At 39.6% G+C, this 22782-nt stretch overlaps 1 protein-coding gene across 1 annotated transcript in view; it reads right to left on the minus strand.

The window, feature by feature from the left end:
* Positions 1-22539, minus strand: part of ANK2 (ankyrin 2) — a 700483-nt gene extending 677944 nt beyond the window's left edge. The window contains exon 1 of the mRNA XM_044946103.2: positions 21949-22539. Within this exon, the coding sequence (XP_044802038.2) occupies positions 21949-22020 (72 nt within the window). The 5' untranslated portion in view covers positions 22021-22539. The remainder of the gene's footprint in view (positions 1-21948) is intronic.
* Between the last annotated feature and the right edge of the window lie 243 nt (positions 22540-22782).

Consider the following 22782-nt stretch of genomic DNA (forward strand, 5'->3'; position numbering starts at 1 on the left):
CACAATAATGCTGCTTATATTTTGGATGGTAAAAGAATGGAAGACTTTTTTTTAATCTTCCCTGTATTACTTTTAATTTGTTTTAAAAATAAGCATGAGCATCTTGTCTAATAGAAAATCATTCCATGAAATAAATTTTCTTTATAATAAATGACACTGGAAAATGAAAGTACTCCTTGAAAGATGGGGTCCCTTTGATAAAATAAAAGGACATATTCTCTTGGTCAGATTTCCTCAAAGCCTTCTCAGATCACTCTCCACATCCATGTATCACCAAGCAAAATGAGGATTACAGCCACACGGTGGCAGGTAACTTGTCTTTCATTGATTTTAAATACCCTAACAAGGCCCTTCCCAGCACTCTTTCTCAGTAAATAGTTCCTGACAATTAATGACTCTGAACACAGAAGACAGAAGGGACCAAGTCATCCCTGGGGTGCATTCTGGCCCTGAATTTAACTAGAAAGTGGGAACAGCAGGAATGCTCCCATCACTTATTACACTAAGGAGAATGTTCTATACAATTGTCAAGCCACATCAGTAAGCCAATTTGGGGAGTTAGTTCCCTCACCCAGAAAGCAGAAAACACGGCATCTTCTCATAAGGAGAGACTCTGAGAGGGCTTACAACTGAACGCTCACTCCTCACCCCTAAAAAGAAAGCAATGTTGCTAGTTTCTCCCATTTTCTTCCATATTTTGTGCACACAGACACAAATATATATGTTAACACATACATTACCACATCACAATACATCATAAACCTGATCTGTGTCCAATTTTCCAATTTCTTTCCACCTCCAATATATTCAACCTCTATTCACAGTATTAATCCTTGTTGAAGTTGACCTGTTCAATTCAGTCAAAGAAAATTTCATTTATTCATTCAACAAATGCCTAATATGAACTAGACGCTGAGCCTACACCAGTGAACCAAACAGCGTTTCTGCCATCACAAAGTTTAAAGTCTAACTTGCAAAATCACAATAGGCTATTAGTCTAAAACCTACCTAATTTGTGCAAAAAATATACTTGCATGAAACAACTAGAGAAAAATTACCAGTGGACTCAAATGCTTAATTTGAGCTATGGGCTACACATGGAGTGGACGCCGAGTCTCCAAACATCAGGGCTAAGAGGCAGAACTAGATAAGCTTTGCTTAAGAAAGAATTTTACTCCGGGAAGATGTTTTAGACATAATAAAATCCAAATTCTTTACTTCTTTTGGTGAGGAATCTGCGTCTCAGGAAGAACAGTGAATGCTGTTTAGATGCAGAAGGAGACCCAAGCCCTTTACAATCCAGAGTAGACTCGATATATTGTCTAGTGTCGGTGAAGACCCACATAGATGACTTTTAAGAGTACCTTACAACCTTCATTGTGAGGCTGCAATTTTTTTGTAGAAAGCACTGTAAGGAGAGAACTCTTCTTTGGGGGTTATCAGTAATAGCAATGCAAAGAGTTCAAGGCCATGACCTCTACAGCCTGACTGCTGCACCTAGAATTTCTCCTCTGCTACTTATTACCTGAGTGACCATGGGCCATGGACCTTAACATCCCTTAATCTGTTCCTTAATCTGTAAAATGGGAATGATAATGGTACTCATTCTATGGAGTCATTTTGAGATAAAAATGAGTTGATACACATACGGTGGTGTGATGGGAAATGTTTAACAACTGGTTTGTGAGATACGGTTGCACTGCAGAGATTGCTTATTTCCTTCCATGACTAATTTCAAGTCACCAACATAAAGCCAATCAGCTTACAGAATTTCTCATATTTTACAAATTGGCTCTCTCAAGCTGCCCACGGCATACCACTGCATGTAAAGCATTATAAAAGTGTCTGGCACTTGCTAACCACTATCTATTTATCTATCTATATCTATATTTAAATCTATACACACACACAATATGCAGATATTAGTTACTAAATATACTAATATATATGACAGCATTTTCTCTGATTTTGAATCATTCAACTACCCTATAATATTCAGAATAACTAAATTTATAGTGGTGCTCAGGGAGCCCTACTTCCCAGGAGGCCCCCCAAAACATACCATGTAACTAAAACACTATGTTTACTATGGAAATACAGCTCAAGACAGACTCCCCCAAAGTCTCTGCCACTTCTAGTAGGATTCCCACCTTTATTCCCCCCAGATAGAGCAGAGCCACTGCAAACGCATGATTTCTATTTGAGTGATATTATTTATGATATATGATTTATAACTTCATAACAATTAATCATGTATCCCACATGCTTCACTTACAACGTCTCAGTGAATCCTTACAGCAACCGTGTGAATGGATTTTATTCCCAAGTGAAGAAACTGAGGCTCAGAGGGGACTCATAACTTTCCAAAGAGTATACATCTAGGAAATAACATAACATAAATACTTAACCTCGTCTTTTGAGGCTAAACCTTTAGATTTGCTCCACTATCACAAATCACTTCATACTTATCTGAGTTTTTTGTTTGGTTTTCATTTTTTTCAGTTCCATGTAAAAATTTGGGTTAGCTTATATAATGGTATTTTGACAATAACTCACCTTACAACAACTACTATATCCTGAGCCATGTCTGTATTATTTAATTTCATATATAAAATCCATAGTAAGCTCTAGCTAGATATTTATAAACACTGAGAAAACCCGCCTTAGTATATAGTGCCCATTGAATGACTCATAATACTGAAATCAGTAAGGCTGATACTTTGATTTTCGTTATTTTTAATTTACATTCACAATAATAGAATTCTTAAGATAAGCTTAATTTATGACTCTGAAGAAATTCTGGCATGGGGGGTTGAAGGGGTGAGAAAGAATCATACGAATTTGGTCCAAGGACTGTGTGAGCCAATACGAATGTTTATGTGTTAACCGCAGAGGTGTAGCGGGGGAAACATATACGATTTCGATCAATACAATCATCTGCTTTCAAAAAAACCAATGCTATGCCTGCAATCACAGAGAAATATAATACCCATATTTTATTCATACAAGGATGCATTTATACATACTCAGTGTCATAGCCTGAAACATGATCTGTTCACCCCCACCCCTCTGAGATTTCATTCTACCACTCTCCTCACCTACTTTGCTTGAGCTACACTGCCAAGCTCCCTGTTTCCGAAACACAAACCGGCCCTACCTTTGACCATTCCCATTTAACATCCGCCTAAAATGCTCTTCTCCCAGATGCGTGTTCCCTCCTTCGGATATTCCACACCTCTGCCTGATAGTCGTCATTAGGGTGGTCTTCTCTGACCACCAAATGTCCAATAACAGCTCACACCTCCCCAACCTCCCTCGTGCTCCCACAATCATCTCGTTTTGTCTTTTCAATAGCCCTTATCACCACCTGATACTTTATTTTTTTTAACTGAGGTAAACTACACATAAAATGTACCATCTTAACTACTAATTTACATTGTTGTGCGACCAATCTCCAAAGTTCTTTTCATCTTCCCAAACTGAAACTTTATATATCCAATAAACAAGATTCCCACTTCCCCTCCCCAGAGACCCTGGCAAACACCATTCTACTTTCTGTCTCCGTGACTCTGACGACACCCCATATAAGCAGAATCAGAGGGTACCTGTCCTCTTGTGGATGGCTCATTTCACTTAACAGTGTCTTCAAGGATCATCCATATTGCAGCACATCAGAGTCCTTTCTGCTAAGGCTGAATAATATTCCATTTTATGTACAGTTGGCCCTCCAGGTCCAAGGTTCTACATCCATGATTCGCTCAACCACAGATTGCAAAATTCAAAAAAATTTTCCAGAACGTTCTAAAAACCAAAGTGTGAATTTGACACATGGCAGGCAACTATTTAAATACATAGCATTTACACTATATTGGGTGTTACCAGTATTCTAGAGATGATATAAAGAATACGGAAGGATGTGCACATTATATGCAAACACCGCACCATTTTACACAAAGGACAGAGCATCCTCGGATTTTGATATCTGAGGGGGTTCTGAAACTGATACCCTATGGATACTAAGAGATGGCTTTATACATAAACATATATATACATGTACCGTGGTGCATGCTAAGTCGCTGCAGTCGTGTCCCGCTCTTTGGAACCCTATGGACTGCAGCCTGCCAGGCTTCTCTGTCCATGGGATTCTCCGAGCAAGAATACTAGAGAGGGTTGCCATGCTCTCCTCCAGGGGATCTTCCTGACCTAGGCATTGAACCTGAGTCCCTTATGTCCCCTGCATTGGCAGACAGATTCTTAACCACTAGCCCCACCTGAGAAGCCCTATAATATATGTGTATAGATTTTTTATTTATCCATTATTCCACTGATGGACACTTGAGTTGCTTTCACTTTTTTGGCTATAATTCTACTTTGAACCCAAGTGGGCAGATATCTGTTCAAGTTCCTGCATTCAATTCTTTTGGTTACATACCTAGAAGTGGGATTGCTGGATCATATGATAATTCTATTTTTAACTTTTTGAGGAACTGCCATACTGTTTCATATAGCAGCTGCACCATTTCACATTCCCATCAGCAGCGCACAGGGTTCGGATTTCTGCACATCCTCACCAACACTATTTTCTGCTTTTTGATAGTACTCATCCCAATGCCAGTGAGATCATATATATTTATTTTTATGTCTTTATTGCTACTTTTTTTACCTATTAGAATATAAACTCTGTGAGAGCAAGGACTTCATTTCTGTCAGTGCTGTATTCCCAAAGCCTATAATACTGCCTGATACACATAAGGCATCCAAAACATTGGTTGAATGAACTAATGATAGCCCACCTAAAAAATTTCATTTATCTCAGTATAACTTTGAAATTGAAAAGATAAGAGAATATTTAATATAAGAATTATTAGATAGACCATCTCTAACAGATTCTCTCAGAAGTCTGAATATAAAATTGAGGCTCTTATTACTGTTGATGACATTTTAAAATTTTAAAGTAGATATAACTTCAGTAATGTAATTCATCAGAGAAGGCGATGGCACCCCACTCCAGTACTCTTGCCTGGAAAATCCCATGGACGGAGGAGCCTGGTAGGCTGCAGTCCATGGGGTCGCGAAGAGTCGGACACGACTGAGCGACTTCACTTTCACTTTTCACTTTCATGCACTGGAGAAGGAAATGGCAACCCACTCCAGTGTTCTTGCCTGGAGAATCCCAGGGACGGGGGAGCCTGGTGGGCTGCCGTCTATGGGGTCACACAGAGTCGGACACAACTGAAGCAACTTAGCAACAGCAGCAGCAATGTAATTCATACATCATATCCAACTGAAGAATAAATTCTTTCAAAACACATTCTCAGCAGTTGTCAAGAACCATATTCACTGTTCCTATGATTATTATCTAAACTGTGTCTTTTGTTAAGTTCTAAAGAAATGCTTTTAGATGACAATGTTTTTGATCACCATGGAAACACCAATCACAAAAGTCCTTATAGCAATAGCTAAACAGAAAAAGAATTTACAAACAACTTTCCTTCCATTGAGGTAAATATATATATAGATAGATAGAGATAGAGATATATAACATAGATGGATAGATATAGATATATAGACATACATATCTATGAGATAGATAGATATATAGATAGATATATTGATATAAGATAACACCTTTACATCTAAGGATGGTAACCATCCAGTAAATTAACTGCAGATTCATGAGATTTAAAATTCAATGGAATTCTACCTATGTAGATGTATCAGATTTGTTGGTTGACTTCCAAACACATTTCTCTAATTTCTCCCAACCATTTTGGTTGGATGACAATGTACCCAACCAAATGCCATCCTGTTCATTTTTAGGGATTTTTCAAAGGGTAGGCAGGCACATGATCCAGTTCTAACAATGAAAGGAAAGGAGGCTTTTGCAGGATGGCTCCTAGGAAAGATTTCCCTCCCTTATAAAAAGGAGGCACAACCAGAGGAAGACCTGGCCACCACCTTCCCCCTACCCTTGCTTTTGGCTTTAGCTATTATACAAAGACACAGTGCTTGGAATCGTGGCAACCATCTTGTGACCAAGAGAGATGATATAACGCTTGAGGGCTGCAAAACAGAGGGCCTAGAGAAGCTTCAATCACTGATCACATTATTGAACCACTGAACCAACCGTCTTGGGACAGATAACTTCAGGCTCCTAGTGAGCTAAACAGTAGATATCTGTATGGCTTAGGGCATGGTTAGGTGAAATATCTTAAATGATGTGTATGTATTTGTCTTGTGTGTGTTGTAGGTAAATTCTTCCATTAAACAGCTATGAATGTAGACCATAATTTCATCATTTGCAAAGAAAGAGAGAGAGAGACTGTTAGGCGATTCAAATTTATAAGTTTTGGGAACCAGAAGTAAGGGTGAGTTAAAACAGAGTTGAAACCTAGAGGGGTGGAATGGGGAGTGGGGTAGGAGGGAGGCTCCAGAGGGAGGGCATATATGTATCAGTTCAGTTCAGTTCAGTCGTTCAGTCGTACCCAACTCTTTGCGACCCCATGAATCGCAGCACACCAGGCCTCCCTGTCCATCACCAACTCCCGGAGTTCACTCAGACCCACGTCCATCAAGTCAGTGATGCCATCCAGCCATCTTATCCTCTGTCGTCCCCTTCTCCTCTTGCCCCCAATCCCTCCCAGCATCAGTCTTTTCCAATGAGTCAACTCTTCTCATGAGGTGGCCAAAGTACTGGAGTTTCAGCTTTAGCATCATTCCTTCCAAAGAACACCCAGGGCTGATCTCCTTCAGAATGGACTGGTTGGATCTCCTTGCAGTCCAAGGGACTCTCAAGAGTCTTCTCCAACACCACAGTTCAAAAGCATCAAAAGATATATGTATACTTATAGCTGATTAACATTGCTGTACAGCAGAAACCAACACAAGACCATAAAGCAATCATCCTCCAATTAAAAATAAATTTTAAAAGATTTTTAAAAAGAGAGAGAAAGTTGAAGACCAAATAGAAGGTATACTGCAACAACATTCTGTTTGCAGGAACTGTCCCTGCCAGCTTTGAAACAATTTAGAGCATACAGAATGGGGGTACCTAGTTAAAAATCATTCAAACAATATGTCTGCAGATACAGGAATGGGCGGACATAAAAGTTAATGAAACAAGGATTTCCCTGGTGGGAAAGGATCCCCCTGCCATTGCAGGGGACATGGGTTTGATCCCTCATCCGGGAAGATTCCACATTGCTGTGAAGCAACTGAGCACCTAACTCTAGAGCCTGTGCTCCGCAATATGAGAAGCTCCACAGGAAGAAGCCCAGTGTGCTACAACTAGAGAAAGCCCAGGGGAAGCAATGAAGACCTGGTGCAGCCAAAGCAAAGAAACAAAAAAAATTTTTAAGTTAATAAAACGAAACCCTTTATAAGACTGCACTTTTTCTTATGAAATTTTAGGGAAACCAATGAAGTCCAATAATAATGCATGCAAGATATGCATATTCCCTCTCTGACACTTTTCTCTTCTAGGAGAAACTCATTTAAATCACTCTAGATGCCATGAGTTTAGATTAGTGTGATCCCAGGTGATTCACTTACTCAAACAATGACACTGCCTTCCTCAGAGCAGCCAAACTCCTAGTCTGCTCCAAGATGATACAGGAATCTCCTACTACCTTCATCACAACAGCAAACTCAGTTTGAAGAGGCCAAGGGAACTCTTCATCTTCCATCCTACCCTTTCCTCAGCATCCCTCTCCTACCATACGTTCCATGTACCTAACCTTCAGAGTGGCCTGGGAGCATGGACTTTGGAACTGAAAAAAAGACAGTAAAAGGAACCCACAAAGTTGGTGCAGGTACAGTAGAGGATTTTTTAAAATATGAGATAACCCCATGTAACTTTCCAGAAAAACAACAGGGAGGCAAAACTTCTTAATCATGGATATGTTACATACTTCATCTCTCACAGTCTTAGCCAAATGTAAGTCCTTTCCCAGAACATAATGGTTTTTCCGTTTGCCAACATAATCTCTAGACAACACATATATGAGTTATTCATTACATAGTAAAGTGCTCTGATACACCTTAATTATTAAAAATACATTATAAAACCAACCTCTAGTTTTTCCCTTCAATCTAGTCCATATATGAGACTTTTTTGCAGGGTGGGGAGCAAACAGTGATATCTTTTTAGACATATTAAGTTTGAAGGTCATCTCAAATCCTTAAAGATGATGCTGTGAAAGTGCTGCACTCAATATGCCAGCAAATTTGGAAAACTCAGCAGTGGCCACAGAGTGGAAAAGGTCCGTTTTCACTCCAATCCCAAAGAAAGGCAATGCCAAAGAATGCTCAAACTACTACACAATTGCACTCATCTCACACACTAGCAAAGTAATGGTCAAAATTCTCCAAGCCAGGCTTCAACAGTATGTGAACTATGTACTTCCAGGTGTTCAAGCTGGATTTAGAAAAGGCAGTGGAACCAGAGATCAAATTGCCAACATCTGTTGGATCATCGAAAAAGCAAGAGAGTTTCAGAAAAACATGTACTTCTGCTTTATTGACTATGCCAAAGCCTCTGTCTGTGTGGATCACCACAAACTGTGGAAAATTCTGAAAGAGATGGGAATACCAGACCACCTGACCTGCCTCCTGAGAAATCTGTATGCAGGTCAAGAAGCAACAGTTAGAACTGCACATGGAACAACAGTCCATGGGGTTGCAAGGAGTCGGACACAACTGAGTGACTGAACTGAACTGAAGTTTGAAGTATCTGAAGAATAAAAAGGAGAAAGTTTACAGAGGTCAGATGAAAATATTAACTCAAGAGTGGGTGGAAAATAGAGATAGAAGAAAGATCAGAATTTCAGTGGAGGCTATAGGGCTGGATGATTGGTTCTGGCAAGAAGTATAAATACATAAAAGAAGAAACTCAAAGATAGAAAGCAGAACTCTGAGAGATACAAATCTCTAGATAACAAGGGAAGGAAAAGGAAGTGATGAAGCAGAGTGATAAAGAAGTGCCTGGGGAAACACTAGGCAGAAAACAACAAATCAGTCATGATAATAAATAAAGCTTTTTATGATCTGGCTCCATACTGACTCACCAGTCTCATCTCCTGTGACCTCCCCCAAACACCATGTTCCAGCCATTCAGGACTGCTGATAACTCCCCAAAATTCAATATGCTTGCTACCTTCATGCCTTCGCATCTGCTTTTCCTCTGCCTTGAATTTCCTCCCTATCTTAGTCATGTTATAGACTCTCTACCAACACTTCATGGCAAATAGATGGGGAAAAAATGGAAATAGTAACAGACTTTCTTGGGCTCCAAAATCTCTGCGGGCAGTGACTCCAGCCATGAAATTAAATGACATCTGCTCCTTGGAAGAAAAACCATGACAAACCTAGACAACATATTGAAAAGCAGAGACATCACTTTACCAACAAAGGTCCATCTGGTCAAAGCTATGGTTTTCCCAGTAGTCATGTATGGATGTGAAAGTTGGACCATAAAGAAGGTTGAGCACTGAAGAATTGATGTTTTTTGAATTATGGTGTTGGAGAAGACTCTTGAGAGTCCCATGGACAGCAAGGAGATTACACCAATCAATCCTAAAGGAAACCAGTCCTGAATATTCATTGAAAGGACTGATGCTGAAGCTGAAGCTTCAATACTTTGGGCACCTGACGCGAAGAACCGACTCGTTGGAAAAGACCCTGATGCTGGGAAAGATTGAGGGCAGGAGGAGAAGGGATCAACAGAGGCTGAGATGGTGGGATGGCATCATCAACTCAATGGACATGAGTTTGAACAAATTCTGGGAGATAGTGAAGGACAGGGAAGCCTCGCGTGCTACAGTCCATGGGGTCACAAAGAGTCAGACCCAACTGAGTGACGGAACAACAACAACTGTTTAGTTTGTTTTCCCATTAACATGTTTCCCACAGAACTACAGCCTAAGTTCCATGAGTGCTGAATGTTCTCACCTCTGTATTTCCAGTCACTACATAGGCATCTGGCATGAAGAGGTGGTATCACAGGCTCTGTTTAAGGACAAGCATTCTGCTTAACACATGTGAGTATGAATCCCTCACTCTGCCACTTACTTAGTGTGTGATCTTGAGTAATACTAAGCCTCAGTTTAATTGGCATGATTACTGGGATAATTTAAATTGGGATAATTATTGTACCTACCTTATAAAATGGATGGGAGAATTAAATGAGATAATACAGGTAGAGCACTTGTCACAGAGCTTAGCACACACTCAGGCTCAGTTAAGTGTGAACACCATTACTTCAGAGGAGTTAATATAAACATCTGAATGGAGCTCTACAGTCATTTTAGGGAGAGTTTCAGGAAGGAGAGAAAGTTCAACAGACTCAATACTTGTAAGAAGTCTAGAAGGATTATGGCCGTCAGTTTGCTAAATTCTCAACCAAAGCATCCTTCTATCCACAGCAGTTGGGTTTCCTTAACCTCACCATTAGGCTCATCCCTGCCCCAGTCTCTATAACAATAAAGATGAAAAAACTGGGAAAAAACAGAAAAGCACCTCCTGGACATAGTCAAGTCCTAGGATCAGCAAAAGGAGTGTGACTGAAGTCAGGATAATTCTTCTGAAATAGGAAGAAAGCAAGAATACGTGAAAATATGATGTTCAGAAGTAGAGGTGTGTTCTTGGTTTTCTTTTATAACTGAAGAAGATGGCTATAAAAGAGGCATTCACGAATAAAACATTTTGTACTCAGATGAAAGAATTAACTCAGTGATACAGAAATCTAAGCTTTTAACAAAAATAGAGATAGGACTTTCTAAGTTGACATGCAAGGTCTTTTATCCAAATAGTAGTCTAATTTAGTCAACAGACTCTTACTCTTGTACATTTTAGCTATTTATATTTATAAATTCATGTTTTCTTAAGGCAAACATTCATTCATTGGTATCTAAATAGAATCTATGAGAACTAACAAAGTTATACAAATACTTGATAAACATCATGGATAGCAAATAATACTAAATATACTGATTTATTGATTATTATTTTTTAGCTCAATAGTGCAAATGTATAAAATAAATATTTTTCTTTTTAAACTGGCATTATGAAAGTGATTAGCCCATAAAATTTACATTAAATATGTCTTGTACTCTTAAATTTATAAGCTCACACAATTTAAGCAATATCACAAAATCATGCATCTAATATTCTTGCTTGTGTTTATGACTATCAATCATTACATGGGGCAGCAAATTGGTTAAACCAAGTTAAATCCAGTTCCAGAAAAGGTTTATTTGACTTGCATGATCCCAAAATAAACTAGGGTGAAATAACCTTATGATATTAAAGCAAAGATGGACATCAAAAGAGAAACACACTATTCATAAAATCTGTGGGACGATTTCTTTTAGTTTTATAAGCCTATTCTTAGGACAGTCAGAAAACAGGTCAGATAAATGCAATATATTCGATCACACACTGCAGAAAAATGATGTGATCCTTCTACATTTATTACCATAAGAATTGAATAAAAGTTAATGGATTTGAACAATTGCATTTCCTGGAGTTTGATTTTCAATACTAAGTGGCTGGCAAGCTACCATCTATTATAAAGGAAAAGTGTTGAGATATACTTATATATAAAGATAGTGTACGATTTCACTGCAGGGCATGCGGGTTCAATCCTGTTTGGGCAACCAAGATCCCACATGCCATGCAACATAGCCAAAAAATTAAAAATAAATACTAAACAAATATAGTGTAGAAGATTTGAGATTTGTTACTACTTCAGCCTATGTGAAATAAAGCATTTAAAAGAACAAAACTGTTCTCAGACCTTCTCAGGTAAAATAAAAGAATGTTTCATTTCCATTAAAAGAAAAAAATAAAATCCAGATGAAGCACTTGCCAAGAACTCAGATCTTGATATTTCCTCTAATTTTTTTCAGCTGTGAGATACCATTCTCACTGAGCATGATCACATCTTTGATTTACTGCTGGGCTTCCATTCCCCAAACTTGAGCACATCCCCGCGGACTCTGCTTCTGGTCATGTATGATATTGGAAGTACCAGCATTCTGCCCAACGGGGTCTGTTTTGAGCTTGAACTCTCATCCATAAATGACCTAGTAATGTAAGCTATAACTTAAAATAACTTTCCCATCACCTGCTGCTACTGCTGCTGCTAAGTCGCTTCAGTCGTGTCCTACTCTGTGCGACCTCAGAGACGGCAGCCCACCAGGCTCCCCCTTCCCGGGGATTCTCCAGGCAAGAACACTGGAGTGGGTTGCCATTTCCTTCTCCAGTGCATGAAAGTGAAAAGTGAAAGTGAAGTCGCTCAGTCGTGTCCGACTCCTAGCGACCCCATGGACTGCAGCCTACCAGGCTCCTCTGTCTGTCCATGGGATTTTCCAGGCAAGAGTATTGGAGTGGGGTGCCATTGCCTTCTCCGTCCCATCACCTACAGCTCCCCAAATGGTGATCATGGCCAAATACACGTTCTCAAGACAGAAGACCCTGATTGGAGACCTATCATTAACAGGATAATAGATATATAACCGGAGAAGGCAATGGCACCCCACTCCAGTGCTCTGGCCTGGAGAATCCCAGGGACGGGGTAGCCTGGTGGGCTGCTGTCTATCGGGTCGCACAGAGTTGGACACGACTGAAATGACTTAGCAGTAGTAGCAGATATATAACAGTAGAAGATTTATAAAGTGACAGTGGCAAAATAGTCCACAAATCATAGGATAAAACTTAGTACTTTGAATAACGTTTAAATTAATTTTTAATAAAATTAATTAACAATTTCCAGATTAAACACAGTATCAAATGACATTAATATACAGATAGTGATAATGACCTTAAAGAATTGATCAACCACAGCACAAACACTACTGGAAAAGATATGGATTTAGAATGTGATCAGGCTCTATCTGGAAGAAAGGAAATCCAGACAGGACTCAGAGATACTAAAGAAGCACAGAACTTCATATGAAACCCCACTGAAGAATATTAATAATTGCAAGGATATGCTTAACTTATTGTATCTTTAAATACAGGTAATTTTCATTCTATCTTGCGAGTTCCATTATTACCTATATATTCTTTTATTACCTTTGTAAAGTCCTGAAGAACTTTTTGCAAGCATTGTTACAAAAAAATATCTAGTGTAATTCTCAGACAGTAGTCAAGATTCTGGTACTCAAATGAGACAAACCAGACAGTAATAACTACTAAAATGCTCATTTTTTTTTCCTGAGTGTTCTACAAGTTACATTTGCACAAAAGCATCTCAGTGACAGCTATAATTTTAAATTTATTATTGTTTAGCCTTTGAAATAAATTAGTCCCTCAACTAAAATCCCGACATGTAGCAAAACTCCAAAATTTTTTATTCAAGAAAAGGCAATCTGATCAAAAGACACAGAGAATCTAAGGGAGCTTGGCATGAAGTTATCTGTGCAGAGAGTAAACCTATTGTTTTCCTTAGATTTTATGTTACAAAACAGATGAAAACAGCAGTATTTCCTAAAGTAACTTTTATTCACAAGATTGTGAAAATATGGCATATCCATGATTAGGTGATGATGAAGATGATAATTTTATTTGAAGGTAGCTTTTATCTGGGGATGAGAGAGAGGTGGACAATAAAGCCAAACCCTAGCAAGAGTACTCATATTCTAAAGAATAAAGACCAAACTCAGGTAAATTGAAGACTCTCCATGATTTCATACCAATTTTCTTTCCAGTTTTGTCTTTCACTAATCACTCCTTGTCTCCTACTCTGTAGCCAATCGGGATTGATTACTAACCATTCTGCCTACCCTCTAATATTTTTCCATCTCTATGTGTCTCTTCTTGCTGTTTATTCTGGATCTGAATGCTTTTTATCTAATCCCTACCTGTCAAAATGAAATCCATTCTTCACTATTTAACTCAGATTTCAACTGTTTCACCAAACCTAATATGATTTCCTCTAACCAAAATAAAGTTCTTTTATCTTCCTCCCAAAGTATTTTGTACTCTATTATCGTACTTACCATATTCTATATGTATTATAGCAAGCTATAACTGCTTGATATCTTCTTATAGAGGACTGTAAGATTTTGGAGAGCAGGGATGGACCGAACATCCTTTTTAGGAAGAATTTTCCAAATGAACTACAGCTAATTTTATAGAACAACAGCTTTTCTTTTTGAAAAATCTGAGAAAGTTATCTCTTTAAATGGCCACTAAGGTATATCCTATAAGTGACAATTGAAAATAAATTTGATTTCTCATTTTAGGAGCTACTTTTTATATATCCAAGTATATACTTTCTATATCCAAGTGAAAATGTAAAGAAGAGTTACATTATTAGTAACCTTCCACCAAATGATAGTAAAAATTGAAAATGTGATTGACTGATCTCTTGTTGTTTAAAATACAGTATCTTTTCACTGGATAAGGAGCAAATAATTAAAACTAATCAGGGCTCTGTTCAGACTGCCTTCATTTGCCAGATAATCCTGAAATAACTATTTATACTGTTTGTGCATCCACTTAACTAATCTGAAATCTAAAATATGGATTATCTGCTTTGCAAGTTGCTACACATATTGGTCATAAGTGATTTCCTCTTTTGGCTGTGCTGGGTCCTCGTTGCTGCTGCACGCGGGCTTTCTCTAGTTGGAGCAAGCGGGAGCGCCTCTCCTTGTGATGTATGGGATTCTCATTTCGGTGGCTTCTCTTGTTGCGGCAGAACTTGGGCTCCAGGTGTGTGGGCTTCAGTAGCTTCAGGACACAGGCTCTAGAGCCAGGGCTCAGTAGTTGTGGCCCATGGTCTTAGCTGCTCTAAGGCATGTGGCATCTTCCCAGACCAGGGATCCAACCTGTGTGTCCTACATTGGCACGTGGCTTCTTAACCACTGGACTGCCAGGGAAGTCTGGTCATTTAAGTGATTTTAAGAATTACTGGGTCCAGTATTCTTGCCTGGAAAATCCCATGGATAGAGGAGCCTGGCGGACTACAGTCCAATGGGGTCACAAAGACTCAGATAAGACTTAATGACTAAACAACAAAATAACAAAATCTCTTAATCCATAATAAAAATTTAATCTGTAATGAAAAGAAAAAAAGAAAAAGAACTATTGGGAGGCTTCCCTGGAGGTCCAGTGGTTCTCCCAGTGCAGGGGGTACAACTTCAAATCCTGATAGGGAAAGTAAGATCCCAAGTGCCACACGGCATGACCAAAAAAAAAAAAAAAAAGAACCCTTGAATGACACATTGCAAAAATCAGCTCAAAGTGATTGACAAACAAATGATAGGGTTTTTTAAAAATAGGAGAAAATCTTTGTGACTTTGGATTAAAGAAAGATTTCTTAGATACAACAAAAGGACCATTCATTAAATAAAAAACTGATAATTGGACTTGATTAAAAAAAAAAACTTGCTCGAGAAAAACACTAGAAAGAGAATTAAAAGAGAAGAAATAGACAAAGAGAAAATATCAAGTCATATATCTAACAAAGAACTTGTCTCCAGAATATATAAAAAACTCTCTCAACTCAAAAGGAAAACAACAACTCAATTTAAAAGATGGCCAAAATATATGGACACCTCAACAAAGAAAATGTTGCCAAAAGCATTGAACATCATTTGTTATTAGAGAAATACAAATTAAAATCACAATGAAATGCCTCAGTGGATCGAAATGCCTCAGTGGATCTATTAGAATGACTAAAACAATGCGGGGAAAGGCCTTACCAGACTTGGAGCAATAGGAACTCTCATTCATCCTTTCATCAAAGGAATGCAAAAGCAGGACAGCCACTTTGGAAAATAGTCTGGCAGTTTCTTATAAAGTTATACATATATTTACTATATGATCCAGCAATCCTACTCCTAGGTATGCATCCAAGAGAAGTGAAAAACCTATGTTTACAACCTCTACACAAATATTTAATAGCTACTTGATTCAAAATTGCCCCAACCTGGAAACAACCCAAATGTCCTTCTTCTAAATGGCTAAACACTCATACAGTGAAATACTACTCAAATAAAAAGGAACAAAATATTGACAGATGCAAGAAGTTAGATAGCTATTAAGGACATTATGTTGAGTGAAAAAAAAAAAAGCAGTTTCAAAGGGTAATGTTCTGAATGATTCCATTTATATAGCAGTCTGAGAAAGGCAAAAATATAGGGATACAGGACAGCTTACTGGCTGCCAGAGGCTGAAGGTAGGAGGATTTGTTTGACTACAGTGGCATAAGCACAAGGGAATGTTTCCAGGAGCTAGAACTGTACCATCCTTAGATTGTGCTGATAAGATACACAACTCTAAGATTCTGTCAAAATTTATCCAAAATATAAAAAAGTGAATTTTATTGTATGTAAACTAAAAAAATTAAAGATTGAAACCAATTATATCAATGAATGACTATATTCATTTATTGCTTTTCTCTCTCTCATCCTTTCACCATCTAAAGGAATGAATCCTCTTTTTGTAACTCAAATACTTTACATAACAAGAAAATTCAAAAATATAACTTACTTTGACAAGCATAAACAAAGAATAGAATTAATACTGAAAGAAACTTAAAAACCTTGAAAATGAAACCCTATTATTTATTTATTCCTGAATAAGAAGACTCTCCATTAACCCAACTCATTCTCAAAATTAATTATTATCTCAACTCATACTCAGGAACAACAAGGAAAGAGCAGGAATAACTGAGGAGCGCTCAGAGAAAACCAGGGCTTCCCTGGTGGCTCAGATGGTAAAGAATCTGGCTGCAATGCAGAAGACCTGGGTTTGATCCCTGGGTCAGGAAGATCCGCTGGAGAAGGGAATGGCAACCCACTCCAGTATTCTTGCCTGGAGAATTCCATGGACAGAAGAGCTTGGTGGGCTACAGTCCATGGGGGTCACAAAGAGTTGAACACAACTGAGTGACTAACACTTCACATCAGGGAAAACAAGAACTAAATGAGCGCCTTAGTTTCTCCTCTTAGCAACCATGAAACTGGAGAAATGCTATCTTAAAGAATACAGAAGTAGAAATGGAATTCAAGTCATTCTCATTTGATGAATTGATATAATGAAAAATATTTCAATTCTGTTGTGAATCCTACAGTTAATCAAGGCAAACCAAAGGAGAATTCCTGAGAATGGTTACACATGGCTCAAAGGAGCAAGGGTACTAAGAAGACCTTCTCCAATAGTCACAAATTAGATGAAGAAGACCAAAAAACAATAGTGAGTGTGAAATAAGGCATCAAGTGAGTGAGTGAGTGAGTGAAGTCGCTCAGTCGTGTCCGACTCTTCGCGACCCCGTGGACTGTAGCCCACCAGGCTCCTCCGTCCATGGGATTCTCCAGGAAAGAATACTGGTGTGGGTTGCCATTTCCTTCTCCAAGGGATTTTCCCGACCCAGGGATCGAACCCAGGTCTCCCACATTGCAGGCAGACGCTTTACCATCTGAACTGAAGGGTTTAGAGGCCATCAAATGGACATGACCTATAAAGGCAATTCTGATGGTTTTACATAGAAATGACCTCTAATGGAAGAGAACACAAATGGGAACTATTTGAGATACATTTCTACGTAAAATATAGTTTGCACATAATTCAGCATTTTAAATGAGCACTCTGCAACCGAGACCAAATATCAATCATCTCTTGAGGTTAAGGCATCAAGACCAAGTTTTAAATCCCCACGTTGCATAGTTGCAACTTACTAGCTATGACTTTGAGGATGTAGGTTAGTTTCTCTAAACCCACACTTCTCATCTGGAAAATGGGAATAATAACAATATCTCCTTCACAGGACTGTTGGGAAAACTGTACCTTGCTTAGCATCACACCTGCCCATTGTAAATATTTTATTATTACCATCTGGGATGTCTCTAAGTTTCTACAGCAAAGAACGAACGAACACTGGTTTGCTGCCAGAAATGAAATAACACTAAGACTCACAGATCTTGGAGAAGGATTGATCAAGAAACAAGAAAAGGACACTAAATTTTACTAGTACCAATTAAAAAGGATGTCTTAGAGCTCTCCAATTCTCAAAGTAATCGATGCTTTGGAAACTCCTATCATAGCTCATTGGGCTTCCCTTGTGGCTCAATTGGTAAAGAATCCACCTGTAGTGCGGAAGACCTGGGTTTGATCCCTGGGTTGGGAAGATTCCCCTGGAGATCTACTCACGGAAAGGCTACCCACTCCAGTATTCTGGCCTGGAGAATTCCATGGACTATACAGTCCATGGGGTCACAAAGAGTCGGACTCGACTGGGTGACTTTCACTTTCACTTTTCATCATAGCTCATCAGAAAGATAAGGCCCAGAAAGATGTTAGCTAAGTATCTTAAGTCAAGATCTTAATCAATACTCATTTAATTAACTGATTTAAATTTTCTGGCAATAGCCATAGAAATCATATGGATCTCCTGAAGTATGTAATATATGTAGACAAACTATTTCAAAACTTAGTTGCAAAGCTATCATTTCTTAATCTTTTCTTTTACGTTCAGAAAATGAATATAGAATAAATACAAAATGAAATCCAGGAAATTTGTAGTTTGGTAGCTAATTTGACTTAAATATTGTAAAAAACTAGTGAAACTTCTGTACTATAGTTATCTTGCATAGAAAATAAACAAAATATAACCTCTTTCTTAAAAGAGGAAAAAATAAATATCTATTATCTTAGGAGCCTGAGAAGATAGAGCATATTAATAATTTGTTCTTTCCCTTAACACGATAGTTATGGACAGAATGAAACTGAAGGTCATTTTTCCTTGATCGGCTCATTTTCGGAAACCTCGATTTTAACTGCACTATGCAAAGGCACTGGACTATTTCAGCTATTTCATGCTACAACAGCATTTTCCAAAAGCTAAAAAAAATTAAAAACTTTGTCTAAAAGATCAAGTTGTAAAAATAATATATACTGTTCAATATGGCATTCTAATAACAGATTAAGTAATTAAAAGATAATGAAATATATTATATATCAAATGTATGTAAACATTAATTCAGTCATACAATGACTTTTTAGGTATATACAGGTTTAGGAATTAGACTCACTATTACAAGAATGATCAAAACAAAAAGCTGAGAAATACATTTTTAAATAATGTGGAAAGGCCCCCATAGGCAATTTAAATTTCAATTACTTTAATGCTTGTCCTCATTAAAAACACCTATACCTCCTAATGGATAAGATTTTTATCTTTTTCATTTCTTTATCTTTAGGGTATGAAACATTACTTTGTACTGAATAACTGTTGGTTGAATACATGAGTCTTCACATAGCATATTTTCACTGAAAGTTAAATATACAAATTTACAAGATATATATATATATTTACTGAAAGCCTTTCTAAAATATATTTCTAGGGGCTTCCCTGGTGGCTCGGTGGTAAAGAATCCACCTGCCAATTCAGGAGACACAGGTTCAACCCCTAGTCCAGGAAGATCCCACATGCCACTGGCCAACTACACCCTTCTGCAACAACTATTGAGCCCGTGCTCCACAGCCAGGGAGCCACAACTACTGAAGCCCACACGCACTAAAGCCCAGCTCCTCAAGAGAAGCCACTGCAATGAAATGCCTGCACACCACACCTAGAGAGCAGCCCCTGCTCGCTGCAAAGAGAAAAAAAGCCTGCACAGCAATAAAGACCCAGCACAGCCAAAAATAATAACACGGATAAATAAAAAATTATTAAAAATAAAAAATGTGTCTATTATATAATTTAAATGATGACCAATAAGTTTATCTGTTGCTAAAACCCATGCTATGTATTTCATTAAAATCCTTCACCTTTGGACTTTTCTGTCCTTTCAATAACACTTTTTCTGTCGATTATGGTTTAAAAACAGGAAAAGAATTCAGATTTTATTTTAATTCTGATTCAGTCCAGAATTGATTTGGAAAAAGAATTGCTAAAGAACAAGGAGAAACATGTCGGGGAACCAGTGACATAGTGAAAATACACTAGGACTGGAAACTAAAATATTTCACTGCTTCGCAGGAAAACACTTTATTCCTTCTGTTTGTTTAATTTCTGATTTGGTCAAAAATCACTTGCAGGAAAGTGGTGATGCTGCAGTCAGATGTCAGTACTTCCATTCCACCTGCCTGAATGAATCAGGTAGACCAAGATGACCAATGATTCCAGCAACCCATTTCTACATCCTATGCAAATTAATGCACCAATCACTAAAAAAGTGCTTCTGTAAGGTCATATAAATGAAAGGCTGAACAGAAGATATCAATTACTTGTATGTTGCAGCATGATGTCATTGGAAGTCCTCTAAGTAAAGTATCTACTCTGCAAAACAGCAATGACCTTTCATGCACATTTTTTCTAGTAGCTATTTTCATAATACTATTTCTTAAATCAGCAGAATTATCCTAAATATAGAATGAGACTTCAGAGAGATTCCTATGAGTATTTACATTTTACTAAAATTAACATATTTTACTTCCTCAATGCTTATATAACTATGTACACATACATACATACATATTTAGCCAAATAGGAATAAAAATTATTTTTCCTGTAGGATATGACTTTTTTAATATTGCAAATAGTAATTTCGCCTTCATTTTTAGATGTCTAAATATCACAAATATAGGTCTAATGATGCCAGCTACCACAGTTTTTCAGGGGAAATAAAACAGCTCCAAGTGCAATTAAAAATGTATTGTCACAAAATTAGAGTCTTGGATTGTGTAAGCATTTAAAACCCTAACAATTTCATTGAGACATGGAGGGCCATTTAAAAAAAGTACACATTGATTTTTTTTTTAGTCATTGCATTAAAAATGCACATAACGGTTATCCCTAAAATAACATTATCGATACACATTAAAATTCAAATGTGGCAAAGACCTTGTTAAGTGTCAACCAAATCTTACTGTCATGTTATAAATTCTAGAGCTGCTGGGTTCTTCAAAATTTCCCCACAGCTTGGAGAAAAACCATTCTGTTTGACCTGATCTTCCTGCTCCATTATCCAATTTTATCCTATTTCTAAACAGGAGTTCAATTATCTTTGGTAAAGAGGTTGCCTATGGCAGTCAGGGGGATCGTATTGTCACACTCATACACTACCCTGCGCAGGGCACACTGACATTTGTGTTACTACTGCGATAACCTAAAGTGCTAATGCTATATAGCTCCTGACACTGAAATAGTAGCACAGAAAGAAGGAGAAAAAAAGAGCTCTTTTAGATACCGAATCACAGATCACAACCAGATGGAGTACTCTCATGTTTTAATATTACCATATAAACAGAAAACAGGGCTTATTCAGACAGCCAAAGACATGTGCATCACCGCCCGCCCTCCCCTTGCACTGCTGGGGAAAAACTGTGTCTCTGCAGACGTCGGGAGAACAAGAACACATGTTTTCTTTCTAGTACTAAGGTCTAATACAGGGCTGCAATTGTTGGGTGTAGCTCTGTCTGAAAGTTGAGAACTGGTAAGCAACCTCCAGACACGGTTACTTCTCTCCCGAGGGCGGGAGGTGAATGCTGCCAGCCGTCCCTCTCAAGGTCGTCAAGGGGATGGGGTCTAGGGTAGATGTCCCCCAAGAGGGCACCACGGGCTTCTTTTTCATGGTGTAGCGCCGCAGTGGGTCATGTGATAGCTGGGTGTGTGCCTCTGTGCGCGACGGGGGAATGAGTTTGCGGGGTGTGTTTGAGCCTGCGTATGTATGTATGTGTGCGCAGAAGTTACACGTCTGGTTTTGGAGAAAGCGTTTTTCTAAGAGTGCGTGTGTGTTTCTGTGCATGTTTCTATGCTCCTGTGTGAAGCGAGACTGAGGAAAGCGGATTCCGAGAAAGGTCCTGGGCCAGGCGACACGGCCAGGTCCGCCAGTGTCCGTCCCACTCGTCAGCCTCTGCAACGGGGGGCGAGGACCTCGTCCTCGGGGGAGGCGAGGACAATGGGGTGCCGGCGCCCCTCCCCGCGCTCCGTGCACCCACCTGACGAATCCGCGGCGGGTTCGGCGGGGTGGAGGCCCCGCCTTCCGGGGCCGGGGAGGTGGGAGAAGCCATCTTCCCGGTGCTCCGGTTTCCTCCTGCTGTCACGCCCGGGTCTCTCGAGTCTCCCGCGGCTTCTCAGCGCCGGGCCTGCAGCCCGCGGCCCCAGACTGGCCGGGAGGCTCCTCCGGCGCCCCCGCGGCCCCGCCCGGCCGCTCCGCCGCAGAGTGCCAGGGGCGGCCGCCCCCGGGGCTGGTCTGGCCCGGCCGGGAGTCCTGGCCGGAGCCTCTCGCCCCCTACCCGCGCCCACCTACCTCCCGGCGGGGAGACTCGGGGCCATGGCGGGCGGGGCCGGGCGCGACCTCGGCCGCGGGGCTGGGTCGGCTGCTGCTGCTTTCCGGCGCCGCTCGCCGCGCGTGTGTCTGGATGTGCGAGCGGCGGGGCTTATTCTAGCGGCGCCGGGAGAAATGCGGCTGCTTCTCTCGCTGCTGCTGCTGCTGCTATCGCCGGGAAAGCGATGAGCTCATGGACAGCTCCCAGAAATATGTCTATATGCACCACTGACTGCCGGCGTTCGGGAGGTGGGTGGGGATAAGGAGGCTCCTCGGCGGGCGCTCCCGCATCACAAGCAGACGTTCCCTCGGGAGGCCCCCGGCCGCTGGGGCGCGTCCGGCTCTTCCCTGCGCGTCGCCACACTCGCTCTGCTCTTTTCCATTCATACAGTGCACACACGTCCTATTCAAAAGTGTTCGCCGCTTTCGCGTTGTGATAGGCACCCACCCCACCGCTAGCCTCCGCAGACACGCATTCTTTGTTCTGCCAATCACTCCCTCTTGA

The sequence above is a fragment of the Bubalus bubalis genome, chromosome 7 (assembly GCF_019923935.1).
Source record: "Bubalus bubalis isolate 160015118507 breed Murrah chromosome 7, NDDB_SH_1, whole genome shotgun sequence".
NCBI lineage: Eukaryota > Metazoa > Chordata > Mammalia > Artiodactyla > Bovidae > Bubalus > Bubalus bubalis.